The sequence below is a fragment of the Lepidochelys kempii genome, chromosome 24, assembly GCF_965140265.1.
Source record: "Lepidochelys kempii isolate rLepKem1 chromosome 24, rLepKem1.hap2, whole genome shotgun sequence".
Classification (NCBI taxonomy): domain Eukaryota; kingdom Metazoa; phylum Chordata; order Testudines; family Cheloniidae; genus Lepidochelys; species Lepidochelys kempii.
This window is the reverse complement of record NC_133279.1, coordinates 18,687,919-18,702,340: the sequence shown is the minus strand read 5'-3', so window position 1 is coordinate 18,702,340 and position 14,422 is coordinate 18,687,919. Positions and strand designations below refer to the sequence as shown.

The 14,422-nt window shown below is 48.2% G+C and overlaps 1 protein-coding gene across 1 annotated transcript; it reads right to left on the bottom strand.

The window, feature by feature from the left end:
• Positions 1–7,317: 7,317 nt before the first annotated feature.
• On the bottom strand, positions 7,318–9,705 carry LOC140902656 (anionic trypsin-2-like). The gene is made up of 4 exons (XM_073322978.1): positions 9,647–9,705; positions 9,250–9,509; positions 8,176–8,312; positions 7,318–8,002 (listed from the first exon to the last, which is right to left on the bottom strand). Exons 2-4 carry the CDS (start codon positions 9,497–9,499, stop codon positions 7,853–7,855), a joined length of 537 nt encoding a protein of 178 aa, XP_073179079.1. The 5' UTR covers positions 9,500–9,509; positions 9,647–9,705; the 3' UTR covers positions 7,318–7,852.
• Between the last annotated feature and the right edge of the window lie 4,717 nt (positions 9,706–14,422).

Below are 14,422 nucleotides of genomic sequence, written 5' to 3'. Positions count from 1 at the left end.
TGACCATGCCTCAGTGGGTCACAACTGAGGATGCCAAATTCAGGACGAACTGCTGAGAAATAGGGCAGATACACCCCAATACTGGTGGCTATTCCCCCATAGGATATACCAAACCAACAACAAAAGTAAACTTCTGTTTCACCAAATGGGCTAACAAGAAGTAATAAAACCAGATTCCTTGGGCATCCCAGTCCTTGTATTAGCACTGAAAACACTGGATTTAAAGGTGAGTGGTTCCTTACAACCAGTTTCATCAATTAAAGGTTCCTCTGATCCCAAAGGACCAGCCACACACTCAGGTCAATATATAACTTAGATCTTACCCAAAAATCATGCTGATGCCAATTCTTTAGTATCTAAAACTAAAGGTTCATTCATAAAACGAAAGAAAGAAAGAAAGAAAGAAAGAAAGAAAGAAAGAAAGAAAGAAAGAAAGAAAGAAAGAAAGAAAGAAAGAAAGAAAGAAAGAAAGAAAGATGAGAGTTAAAATTGGTTAAAGGAATCAAATACATACAGTAATTGCAAAGTTCTTGGTTCAGGCTTGTAGCAGTGACGGAATAAACTGCTGGCTTAGGTCAAGTCTCTGGCTGATTCCAAATCATTGGAAGGTCCTCAGTCCATTGGTTAGAATGCTCCCATTAGTATAAATTCATAACCCAGGGGCTGGAGCAGGATAGAGGCAAAATGGATGGGGTTTCCAGGCCATTTATATCCTCTGCCATGTGGAGGGAAACACACTGTTTCAAAACAAAAACCTCAGCATTGCTAGTGGAGAATCACAGGTGACCAGATAGTGTTTTGAGTCACATGGACAAGTCACATGTTCATGCCCAGTTTTGCTCAGTCATTGCAGGAAACCATTACCTATACTTCAAGGATTTGGTTTTAAAGCAATTTCAAATTACATCTGAAACGTACAGAGTAAACTTTTGAACCCTTAAGAGAGGGCCTGGACTAAGTAATGTGGCTTATCTAAACCAGATGAAGGATCGGTTAGATAAATGGATCCAAGGAAGGGGTGTCACTAGCTTTAACGGAATGTGTGATTTGATAGCTCAGGAGCAATTCCTGAATATGTCCAAGGAGAAAAAAAACAACAGACAGACAGAGAGAGCCTTTGTTTCTCCCCCCCTCCAGCTTTGAAAGTATCTTGTCTCTTCATTGGTCATTTTGGTCAGGTGCCAGTGAGGTTATCCTAGCTTCTTAACCCTTTACAGGTGAAAGGGCTTTTCCTCCGGCCAGGAGGGATTTTAAAGGTGTTTACCCTTCCCTTTATATTTATGACACGCCCCCCCAAATCACAGATAGGGTGAAACGCTGGCTGGGATTTCTTCCTGGAGCTCTAGGAAAAAACAGAGTGAATAAGACACATGCACCTCTAAATATACTACCAAGTATATAAAGACTAACAATATTTTCCACATCTCAAGGATGATTTTAACCAGTTGATTCTGGGAAACTTTCACGGGAGAGTGCATCAGCCACTTTGTTAGATGCTCCTGAGATGTGTTGGATGTTGAAATCAAAATCTTGGAGAGCTAAACTCCACCGAATAAGTTCTTTGTTATTTCCCGTGGCGGTATGAAGTCACTGTAGCGCAGTATGGTTGGTTTGCAGGTGGAAACGCCGTCCCCAAACATGTGGGCGTAGCTTTTCTGGGGCCCTTAGTACAGGGTCAGACATGAGTGTCGCTTTAAGCTGGTTAAAAGCCTTCTGACACTCTTCGGCCCACTGAACGGCATTTGGCTGTTTCTTTTTGGTTAGGTCTGTCAGTGCGGCGGCGATTTGGCTGTATTGCGGTACAAATCGTCTGTAATAACCAGCCAAGCCTAAGAAGGATTGCACCTGTTTCTTTGACTTTGGGACAGGCCACTTTTGTATAGCATCCACTTTGGCCTGTAGGGGGTTGATAGTTCTTTGACCCACCTGGTGTCCAAGGTAAATCACTCTGTTTAGGCCTATTTGACACTTCTTAGCCTTAACAGTTAGTCCTGCCCCCCTTATGCGCTCAAAGACTTTTTGTAGATGTTCCAGGTGTTCTGCCCAGGAAACCGAAAATATGGCCACATCGTCAAGGTAGGTGACTGCATCTCCTAATCATAGAATCATCATAGAATCATAGAATATCAGGGTTGGAAGGGCCCTCAGGAGGTCATCTAGTCCAACCCCCTGCTCAAAAGCAGGACCCATACCCAATTAAATCATCCCAGCCAGGGCTTTGTCAAGCCTGACCTTAAAAACTTCTAAGGAAGGAGATTCCACCACCTCCCTAGGCAATGCATTCCAGTGTTTCACCACCCTCCTAGTGAAAAAGTTTTTCCTAATATCCAACCTAAACCTCCCCCACTGCAACTTGAGACCATTACTCCTTGTCCTGTCCTCTTCCACCACTGAGAATAGTCTAGAACCATCCTCTCTGGAACTACCTCTCAGGTAGTTGAAAGCAGCTATCAAATCCCCCCTCATTCTTCTCTTCTGCAGACTAAACATCCCCAGTTCCCTCAGCATCTCCTCATAACTCATGTGTTCCAGACCCCTAATCATTTTTGTTGCCCTTCGCTGGACTCTCTCCAATTTATCCACATCCTTCTTGTAGTGTGGGGCCTAAAACTGGACACAGTACTCCAGATGAGGCCTCACCAATGTCGAATAGAGGGGGATGATCACGTCCCTCAATCTGCTCACTATGCCTCTACTTATACATCCCAAAATGCCATTGGCCTTCTTGGCAACAAGGGCACACTGCTGGCTCATATCCAGCTTCTCGTCCACTGTCACCCCTAGGTCCTTTTCCGCAGAACTGCTGCCTAGCCATTCGGTCCCTAGTCTGTAGCTGTGTATTGGGTTCTTCAGTCCTAAGTGCAGGACCCTGCACTTATCCTTATTGAACCTCATCAGATTTCTTTTGGCCCAATCCTCCAATTTGTCTAGGTCCCTCTGTATCCTATCCCTCCCCTCCAGCGTATCTACCACTCCTCCCAGTTTAGTATCATCCACAAATTTGCTGAGAGTGCAATCCACACCATCCTCCAGATCATTTATGAAGATATTGAACAAAACCGGCCCCAGGACCGACCCCTGGGGCACTCCACTTGACACCGGCTGCCAACTAGACATGGAGCCATTGATCACTACCCATTGAGCCTGACAATCTAGCCAACTTTCTACCCACCTTATAGTGCAAAACCTTATAGTATAATCCCACTAGGAGACCATCTACAAGTCTTTGGAAGGTGGTGGGTGCATTCCACAGCCCGAAAGGGAAGACATTAAATTCATACAGCCTGACATGTGTGGTGAAGGCTGACCTTTCCTTGGCAGATTCATCTAGCGGTACCTGCTAGTACCCCTTGGTTAAGTCCAAGGTAGAGAGGAACTGGACCCGTCCCAGTTTCTCTAATAGTTCATCTGTGCATGGCATTGGATAGTTGTCTGGGCGAGTTACAGCATTTAGCTTACGGTAGTCCACACAAAAAGGTATCTCCCCATCTGGTTTGGGAACCAGAATCACTAGAGATGCCCATGCACTGCCAGAGGGGCGGATTACTCCCATCTGTAACATATCCTGGATCTTCCGTTCTATAGCAGTTTTAGCTTGAGGAGACACCCGGTAAGGTTGGACTTTAATTGGGTGAGCATTACCTGTGTCAATGGAGTGGTATGCCCATTCAGTCAGTCCTGGGGCAGCTGAGAATGTCGGCACGTAGCTAGTGCACAGCTCCTGGATCTGCTGTCGCTGCATATGCCCAAGAGTCATGGAGAGGTTCACCTCTTCCATGCCACTAGCACTTTTCCCTTCGTAGTAGACACCTTCAGGCCGCTCAGCATCGTCTCCTCCCTGGGCTGTAAATTGACAAACCTTTAATTCTCTGGAATAAAAGGGCTTTAGAGAATTACTATGGTACACCTTAGGCTTTCGGTTGGAGGTGGGGAATGCTATGAGACAATTAACAGCTCCCAGGCGCTCCTGGACCATGAATGGCCCTTCCCACAACGCTTCCGTTTTTGGACCTGGAGCGCCTTTAAGACCATGACCTGGTCCCCTACTTTGAAGGAACACTTTCTGGCATGTTTATCATACCAGGTTTTTTTTTCTTTTTGAGCATCCTGTAGGTTTTCTTTAGCAAGGGCTAGAGAGGTTCGGAGGGTGTTTTGTAGGTTGGTTACAAAGTCCAGAATGTTAGTTCCTGGAGAAGGTGTAAATCACTCCCGTTGCTGCTTCACCAACTGTAATGGCCCCTTAACCTCGTGGCCATATACAAGTTCAAATGGTGAAAACCCTAAACTGGGATGTGGTACAGCTCTGTAGGCAAAGAGCAACTGCTGCAACACTAGGTCCCAATCATTGGAGTGCTCATTTATGAATTTACATATCATGGCCCCCAAAGTTCCATTAAACTTCTCCACCATGCCATTTGTTTGATGGTGGTAAGGAGTGCAAACCAAGTGATTTACCCCATGAGCTTCCCAAAGGCTTTCCATAGTTCCTGCCAGGAAATTAATCCCTGCATCTGTGAGGATGTCAGAGGGCCAACCTACCCTGGCAAAAATGTCTGCTAGTGCCTGGCACACACTTTTAGCCCTGGTGTTGCTTAGAGCTACTGCTTCCGGCTATCGGGTGGCAAAATCCGTGAAAGTCAGTATGTACTGCTTTCCTCTGGGTGGTCTTTTTCGGAAAAGGACCCAGAATATCCACAGCTACTCTCTGAAATGGAACTTCAATGATGGGGAGTGGCTGGAGAGGGGCTTTGACCTGGTCTTGGGGTTTTCCCACTTTTTGGCATACCTCACAAGACTGGACATAGGTAAAAACATCCTTGCCCATTCCCTCCCAGTGGAATGACCTCCCCAACTGGTCTTTGGTCCTGTTCACCCCAGCATGGCTACTAGGATGATCGCGGGCTAAGCTCAAGAGCTTGACCCGGTACTTAGTTGGAACTACCAACTGTCTCTGAGGATGCCAGTCATAGAATCATAGAATCATAGAATAGTCTTCCTGGTGTCCACCAGAAAGAGTTTCCTTGTATAAAATTCCTCTTTCTACAACAAACATGGATCGATTAGAAGAGCTGAGAGGCGGTGCGTTGCTCCATGCCGCCGTCCAAGCTCTCTGGAGGCTTTCCTCTGCTTCCTGTTTGGTCTGGAACTGTTCCCTTGATGCTGGAGACATCAGTTCCTCATTGGATTGTGGACCGAAGCTTGGTCCCTCTGGAAGTGATGTAGGGGATGGGGCTGTTTCCGTTGACTGTGAACCGCTCTCCGTTGGGGCACTATGTTGGGGTTCAGGCTCCGGCTGAGCCTCTTGTGTAAGGTTATGGGCTGCTGCCGGTTCAGGTTCGGTGGGGCCGTCTGGTGTTGGGGTTGCAAGTACTGGATTCAGTGCGGTCAATGTGTCTGGTGCTAGTTGTTCCGCCGGTTCCAGTTCTGGCTCTGTCTGGGTCTCTGGGACTGGATCCACTACTGCTGTTGCAGACATTGGCATGGGGTCCGGGTCCATCACCTCTGACCAGGTCCTGGTAGAAGTTGCCAGAACAGAGCTAGGCGTCACGGCTGGTTTAGCCTGGCTGCGGGTGACCATTCCCACCCTCTTGGCTAGCTTCACATGATTGGCCAAGTCTTCCCCCAACAGCATGGGGATAGGATAATCATCATAGACTGCAAAAGTCCACGTTCCTGCTCTGGCCCCAAAGCAGAGAAAAAAACTCCAACTGCTTCCAGTTGGAAACCTGCTTTCCAGCAGCCCAAAGGAAAAAAAATTCCCTTTTAAAATCTGTGTTTCTGGTACAAAAAATCTCAAATTGATCTCAAAATGATTTCAAGTTAATCCCACCACTCTGCCACCATGTCAAGGTTCCTTCCCCACTCTGAACCATAGGGTACAGATGTGGGGACCTGCATGAAAACCTCCTAAGCTTACTTTTACCAGCTTAGGTTAAACTTCCCCAAGGTACAAACTATTTTAGCTTTTGCCCTTGGACTTTCACTGTCACCACCAAACGTCTAACCGGGTTTATTATTGGGAAAGAGTCGTTTGGAAACGTCTTTCCCCTCAAAATCCTCACCAAAACCTTGCCCCCCCTTCCTGGGGAAGGTTTGATAAAAATCCTCACCAATTTGCATAGGTGACCACAGACCCAAACCCTTGGATCTTAAGAACAATAAGAAAAGCATTCAGTGTCTTACAAGAAGAATTTTAATAGAAGAAAAAGTAAAAAGAATCACCTCTGTAAAATCAGGATGGTAAATACCTTACAGGGTAATTAGATTCAAAACATAGAGAATCCCTCTAGGCAAAACCTTAAGTTACAAAAAGACACAAAGACAGGAATATCCATTCCATTCAGCACAGTTTATTTTCTCAGCCATTTAAAGAAATCATAATCTAACGCATACCTAGATAGATTACTTACTAAATTGTAAGACTCCATTCCTGTTCTGTCCCCAGCAAAAGCATCACACAGACAGACACAGACCCTTTGTTTTTCTCCCTCCTCCCAGCTTTGGAAAGTATCTTGTCTCCTTATTGGTCATTTTGGTCAAGTGCCAGCGAGGTTATCCTAGCCTCTTAACCCTTTACAGGGGTGAAAGGGTTTTTCCTCTGGCCAGGAGGGATTTTAAAGGTGTTTACCCTTCCCTTTATATTTATGACAGAAGTTTACTTTTGTTGCTGGTTTGGTATATCCTATGGGGGAATAGCCACCAGTCTTGGGGTGTATCTGCCCTATTTCTCAGCAGTTCGTCCTGAATTTGGCATCCTCAGTTGTGACCCACTGAGGCATGGTCACACCCATTATGGCCATTCTTATGCTGTTGTTGTGATGGCTAGCCCCCCACCTTCCAGGGTGCTACCTGATATACTGGGATACATCTGAGCCCGCCTGTTCCACCAGCCTCGGCTCCCTCACCCTTTCCTGCTGAGCCAGGCCCTCAAGCCTCCTCCAGCACACACACAGGTAGGGACACACCCAGCTGCAGAAAGACACAGACACTGAAATCAGCTCTGCGTGGGAAGACTCAGCTCGGGAATTGCCTAGTACTCAAGTGCACACCCCCTCGGGAGTGTAAACCCAAAATTGTACTGTTGTGCACTGCACGGAAACACCCAACCCCACTATGTGCCTTTCCTGTGTTTCCACAATCTGTCTTGAAAGCCTTAATACTCTGATGGGGGCTGGCGGAGAGGAACTTAACTTCTGCCCAAATAAATTTGTTAGTCTCTAAGGTGCCACAAGGACCACTCTGAAACTTACCTCTCAGGGTATATGTGTGCAGTGTCTGGGGGTGGGGGTCGGCGCCTAGCACCCAGCCCCAGCACACTTTTAAACCCGTGCCCTTTACTACAGAAAGTGCAAACATGCGGCGCTGGGTGAGTTACTGATGTGACTGCGTGGCACTGAGTGTGCAGCGGGATCTGTGTCGTCAGGCCCTGGTGACCTTCTGTGCCTTCGGATCTGATTGCAGGTTCGGGGACTGTTTGAGAAGCACTGAATAAAAAGGGGGCACAAAGAGGGCAGAACATTTCCCTATAGTGCAGGAGTCGCTGGGAAAGATTCTCTGGCTTGTGCTGTTCCGGGGATCGGACTAGGTCTCTTCTGGCCTTAAAACGGCTAGTTGCTATGTTAATTATTATTAATTAGCTGAGCCTGTAATCGTCAGGACCCAGAGCACAACACAAACAGGAATAACTTGTGGGGTCAGCTGGATTTATTGCCACCTCTTGCACTCGCTCTGGCTATGCATTACAGTGGTAGTGCACCAACCCACACTGAGATGCCCTCCCTCTTCCCCTCGTCCGGGTCCAGTGGAGCGGTGGGAGCGTACATGTTCCCAGACGTGAAGCATTCTGTCTGAACTAGTTGGCAGCCATGGTACTCTCGATCCAGGGCAGCAGGGAGCAGACTTTGGTGTAGACACCGGGTTGGTCCTTCTGGGCACAGCCGATCCCCCAGGACACAATGCCCTGCAGCTCCCCGTTGCAGACCAGTGGACCACCAGAGTCTCCCTGTGTGTAAGTTGAGAGGAAGGAGATGCCAGCAAATTAAGAGACGGTTAAAGTCACCGTACCTCCCCAGTCCATTATACTGCATGCAGTCCCCAGGTCCTTCCCCCTGTTTGCTGGCAGGAGGGCTAGAGTCTCTCTAACAGCCTGACAGGGCCGTGGCCATTAGCCCTCACCTGGCATGCATCCTTGCCTCCCTCCAGGTAGCCAGCGCACAGCATGGTGTTGGTGATCATCCCAGGGTAGGAGCCCTCACACTCTGCGTTGCTGAGGATGGGGATGTTGACGCACTGCAGGTTGTATGGGCTGAACACTGAAAGGTAGAGGGGAATTGTTAGCACTAGGCATTCTCCTCCTTCCCATGCTGCATCCTGGAGGGATAAAATCGCTATCCTGAACACTAGTCAGGGAGGCAGAATACTCTGAATGTGAAAGTGGGTGTGAGCGTGCCTGGATTCTCTCCCTGGCTCTGGGAGGGGAGTAGGGGCTAGTGGGTTAGAGCAGGGTGGGCGTGGGAGTCAGGACTCCTGGGTTTCCTCCCCAACTCTGGGAGGGTGTGGGGTCTAGTGGATTAGAGCGGGGGGGCCGGGAGCTGGGACTCCTGGGTCCTATCCTGGCTCTGAAGGAGGAATAGGGGCTAGTGGGTTAGAGTAGGGTGTGTGTGGAGCGGGGGAGTCAGGACTCCTGGGCTATTTCCACAGCTCTGGAGGAGCTCTGGCTTAGTTCCCCCTCTGTAAAATGGGGTTGGGCTCCCTGTGGGGTGGGGAAGGGGCACATGTGAGGATGGTTTAGTTACTGTTGGCAATACCCATCACCTTGTATCCGGCCTTTGTTTTCTCAGGTATGTGAACAAGTGCCTTGTGCTAACTCCATGCACCTGTCGCCGTTCGAGGCACCAGTTCACAGCCAGCCTCAGTGGACACTAACCTCTGGGCTGTGCCAGCTGGCCAGGTCCGGGCAGTGTCAATACAGGGTGGAGGGTGCACAGAGATGGGCTCAGAGCTCATCACTAGGGTTGTGGAAGGGGGCTCCAGTGCGGTTTGGCAGGCCAGGTCAGGGTGCCCCACTTGTATAAAATCCCTGTTTGCTGTACCTCCCCCCAACCCTGCCTCTCCGTGTCTGTGCTTGGACTAGGAGTTCTCTGGGCAGGGACGTCCACAAATGCCTGGCACATTGTGTGCCGTGTTATCAGCAGATGATGGTGTTGAGCAGCCTGGGAGCTCCTGAGACAGAGAGAGGGCTAAACTCACCACCGTCACTGAGGATATTGCCCCATCCCGACACCACACAGGAAGTGCCAGCAGCTGGGCAGGCGGTCGGCAGGGGAACGGGCTGGACGTAGGCGTCAGTCTGGACAGGGTGGGCCAACTTGATGAGCATGATGTCGTGGTCCATTGTCTGGTAGTCATAGCTGGGGTGCCACATGATGGTCTCGATGCGCATCAGGTGCTCGGTATGTTCAAAGACCTGGATGTTGTGGTCTCCCAGGATCACCTGCATGGAGTTGGGGCTGGGAAACAAACGGTGGCTCAGAGCCCCTCTGGACAGGCCCTACCAGCCCCTGTAATCTCAGCCTGCTCCCACCCCCCTGGTACTGCAATGAAGACACAGTGACACGCACACACAGACGCTGAGTTCCTCACTTACTAGTACCAGCAGTGGGCAGCTGACACCACCCACTGGTCCGTAATGAGGGATCCACCACAGAAATGGTACCCGACATTAAGGGAGACCTGCCAGAGCTGTGAATGGGGGGTGCACTCGTATCCCCCGACAATCTTGTCTCCTCCGTGTGGTGCAGCAGCTGTGGGGAGAAAGCGTTCACTGGATTACATGGGTGACATTTGTAATGAAGCTGCAATGCATGCAGCGGGGCTGGGAAAGCTCTGGACTCTTGTTCCTGTCCCCACTTAGGGTCTGACGAGCTGGTGATGGGTTCTGGTGCTGACCAGGGTGGATGCTCTTAGTGTGTTGGACATGAAAGAACAAGCCCCAGCCCTCAGGTATTTATAGGGGTGCTGTTATGGAAAGTTTATTCCTAATCTGCTTGCTGGGGATTTCTCCATGTGGGCAGCAGATGCAGCTTTCACATGAGCCACTGATAGGGCAATGAATAATGCCTTAAAATACAACTGACGTCTTTATTTCTGATTCTTAGCCAGATTGATTCTTCTAATACCAGACCCCTCAATATGCACCATAAGTGCAGTACAATGGCAGGCGTTCCAGAGACCTCTCTTAACAGCTGTCTTCAGGGAGTGGGATGGGACCTCAGTAGGGGGGCTCTCTCCTCTCACAGTCAGTGCTGATACTAATGCCCCAGTTCAGTGCTAGGGGGTGGTGGGAGCTCAATAGGGGGGCACTCTCTCCTCATGGAGCCGACCCCATTCCCCCACCCAGAGCTCAGGGGTGCTGTACTGCAGGGAGTAAGGTGGGTCTGAGTCGGGGACGCTCTCCCCTTGCGGCTAGGGCTGACCGCAGGACCCTGGCATGGCATTAGGGGGCGCTGTGCTACGGGAGGTACCATTTTGGTGCTGAGACACGTTGCGCTGGTTTTGTGCTTGCTAAAGTGCGAAAGTCACTGCTCTAGGCCAGCGGGTCTCAAACGGTGGGTTGGGATTCCAATGTGGGTTGCGACCCTATTTTAATGGGGTGGCCAGGGCTGGCTTAGACATGCTGGGGCCAAAGCCCAAGCACCACCGCCCAGGGCAAAAGCCTTCAGCCAAGGGCTGCAGGGCTCAGGTTACAAGCCCCCTGCCTGGGGCTGAAGCCCTTGGGATTCCATTCTGGCCCTCCCACCCAGGGCAGTGGGGCTCAGGCAGGCTCAGGCTTTGGTCCCCCCACCTCATGGGGTTGTGTAGTAATTTTTGTTGTCAGAAAGGGGTCATTGTGCCATGAAGTTTGAGAACCGCTGCTCTAGGCCATGCTATTTCCTTGCTTATGCTGTCTGCTTTCCTTTATCACTGCTGTTCTTGCGTAACTGAGTATGCAGATCTCAGTGTGGTTTCAGCTATCGCACAGAGAGATAGGGGCAAGAACCACACACAGACATCTCCTAGAAAGGTAGGGTGGAAAGGGACCTCGAGGTCATCTAGCCATGTAACTCTCAACCTTCCGAGACTCCTGTACCCCTGTCAGGGGTCTTATTTGCGTCTGATTTGTCTTGTGTGCCTCCCAGGTTTCACTACTTGCTTACAAAATCAGACATAAAAATGCAAAAGTGTCACAGCTCCCTGGTACTGAAAGATGGCTACTTTCTCATTTTTATCATATAAAATAAATCAGTTGGAATATAAATATTGTACTCACATTTCAGTGTCTAATGTGGTTATATATGTAGCATCTGTATGGAATTGTCATTTGTGCTGACTTCACTAGTGCTTTATGTGTAGCCTGTTGTAAAGCTAGGCAAATATCTAGATGAGTTGATGTACCCCCTGGAAGACCTCTGGGGGTACCCACGTTGATACAGGTACCCCTGGTTGAGAACGACTGAGCCAGGCCATCCCCCACGCTGGCAGGATTAAGCGTATCAAGATCTCCTTGGCAAATGTTTGTCCAGCCTGGTCTTAAAACCTCCGATGAAGCGGTTGGCTATTGCTTATCACCCTGATCTTCTCTAGAGGCTTTCCAATGGATTTCCTAATCCTTGTTCCCCTGTCTGCCCAGATATTGAAGTTAGACTGACCTGAGTTGCTGAAGCGCTTCGTGTGCTCCTGGGATTGGTCAGAGGCTGGGGGGCGGCATCATTGGCTAAAAAAGCAACAGGAGAGTAGCCTTTGCTCAGAGAGGCCTAGCTCACAGCTTAGCTCCAGATCAGCCCAGCTAAGGCCACCAGGCTTTTCCACACATGCTATTGCACAGGGGCTCCCTCTGTTTACTGTGGTAGCCAGTTGTAATGATGCTGGTTCTGATGGGACCCAACTGAGAGTGCCAATGCAGGACAAATTGCGGGGAGGCATAGCTCAGTGGTTTGAGCATTGGCCTGCTGAACACAGGGTTGTGAGTTCAATCCTCAAGGGGGCCATTTAGGGATCTGGGCCAAAAACTGGGGATTGGTCCTGCTTTGAGCAGGGGGTTGGACTGGATGACCTCCTGAGGTCCCTTCCACCCCTGATATTCTATGATTCAAGCAGGGCAGTTACAGCCCAAGGCTGGGGTTTTTCCACCTCTAAGGCAAACCAAACCAGCCAAACAGAGCAGACTTTGGTCTCACCCCACTGGCTAACCACAAGTCACACAAGCAATTCCCTTCGACACTCCAGTTTCCCAGTATCCCCACCAGTGCCACTCATTATGGGGACAAATGGTGATGAAAACCTACACCCCAGTAAAAGAAAAAAGGTTCTCTCGATCCCAAAGACCCAAGCCCCAGACCCAGGTCAATATACAAATCAGATCTTACCCACAAATCACGCCAATCCTTTAGAATCTAAAGGTTTATTCATAAAAGTAAAAAGATATAGATGAGAGCAAGAATTGGTTAAATGGAATCAATTACATAACCGGGTCATGACCAGTAATGGCAAAGTTCTTGGTTCAGGCTTGCACCAGTGATGGAATAAACGGCAGGTTCAAATCAAGTCTCTGGAGTGCATCCACAACTGGGATGGGTCATCAGTCCTTTGTTTAGAGGTTCTGTTTGTAGCAAAGTCCCTCCAGAGGTAAGAAGCAGGATTGAAGACCAGATGGAGATAAGGCATCAGCCTTTTATCATCTTTTCCAGGTGTAAGAACACCTCTTTGTTCTTACTGTGGAAAATTACAGCAAAATGGAGTTTGGAGTCACATGGGCAAGTCCCTGCATACTTTGCTGAGTCACAAGGCCTATCTGCCTTCTCTCAGTGGGTCATTGGTATAGCTGATGGTCCTTAATGGGCCATCCAGCAGGCTAGGCAGAGCTGACACCAACTTGTCTGGGGTGTCACTCAGAAGCATAGCATAAGTTTGAAATACAGACAGTATAGAGCCAATATTCATAACTTTAACTACAAAAATGATACACACATATAGACAGCATAATCCTAACCAGCAAACCAAAACCTTGTCTTAGATACCTTATTTGACCCCTTTTATACAAGATTTGGTGCCACTACAGGACCTTAGTTGCAACAATGTTCTATACGGTCCCAGATTATGTCAATAATGTCACACCCCCAAAGCAAAATTGATGCAGGAAGGGATGACACAAACATCACTGACTGCATCCCAAGAGCTCCCCATCCTTGGTTCTGTCTTACTACAGTTAGTATTGGGTTAGAAGCCGTACCAGTGTATAACAGAAATGGTTTATCAAAGTCATGTTCTATAACATGAATGAATCTCTTTACAAACTCAAGGTAAAACTTGGTGAGAACAATAGTGGATTGGATCTGCTCTTGCAGCGTAGTTCCTGTATGTCTCACGTGATCTTGCCAAGAGCTCAAGAACATAGCTACTTTATCCATACAAGCTCTGGCAAATGTTTGAAACCCAATTAACATCAAGTCAATGTAGACATTGATGTTGTCCATGGTATAGAAATCTTGGCATTTAGCCATGAAAGCAATTTGGTAGTGTGCCTTAGTTTCCCCTTTCATACAGCACATCAGTTCCAAGACTGTTCACAGGCATTAACTGTGCAACATCAGCATAACAAGGCCTTTTACATAAAGTGTGATCTTATGTATAGCTTTTAACATATTCAAGGGATTTTCCAAAAGATTGGGCACATTGCACATTTTTACAGTTTTTGGTAATAGCAACACATTAGTTACAAGAATTACCATTAGCAATAACAAGAAATTCATTGCAAGTGTCCATTTACAATCATTTTTGTCATGCCACACCTTTGGCTCAATACCATTGAGGTTTGGGCCTTTTAGGGTTAGCCTGTGGCTTCCCTTTGCAAAATTAAGGTCTCTCTTTCCTTCCTGTCCTGAAGGATCAAACCCTGATTTCTCTTGCTTAACAGAATTCACTGGCTGATTGGGTGTGCCGTCTATGCTAACAGCTATTAGCAAAAAGAAAAGGAGGACTTGTAGTACCTTAGAGACTAACAGATTTATTTGAGCATAAGCTTTTGTGAGCTACAGCTCACTTCATCAGATGCATGTAGTGGAGAATCTCCTTTCCGCTGCATGCATCCGATGAAGTGAGCTGAAGCTCACGAAAGCTTATGCTCAAATAAATGTGTTAGTCTCTAAGGTGCCACAAGTACTCCTTTTCTTTTTGCGGATACAGACTAACAGGGCTGCTACTCTGAAACTAGCTATTAGCAAGTCTTCTCCCAGTCAGTCAAGTAATTTGCATTACCAGACAGGAGCCAGTTCACCAGTTTTCAGATCCTTAACTGCTACTGATTCCAAGGCTGGACTCTGTCTTAAAGAGATACCATCCATTTTCACTAACAACTGTTGTCCTTCCCTTACCAACTTCTGCTTCC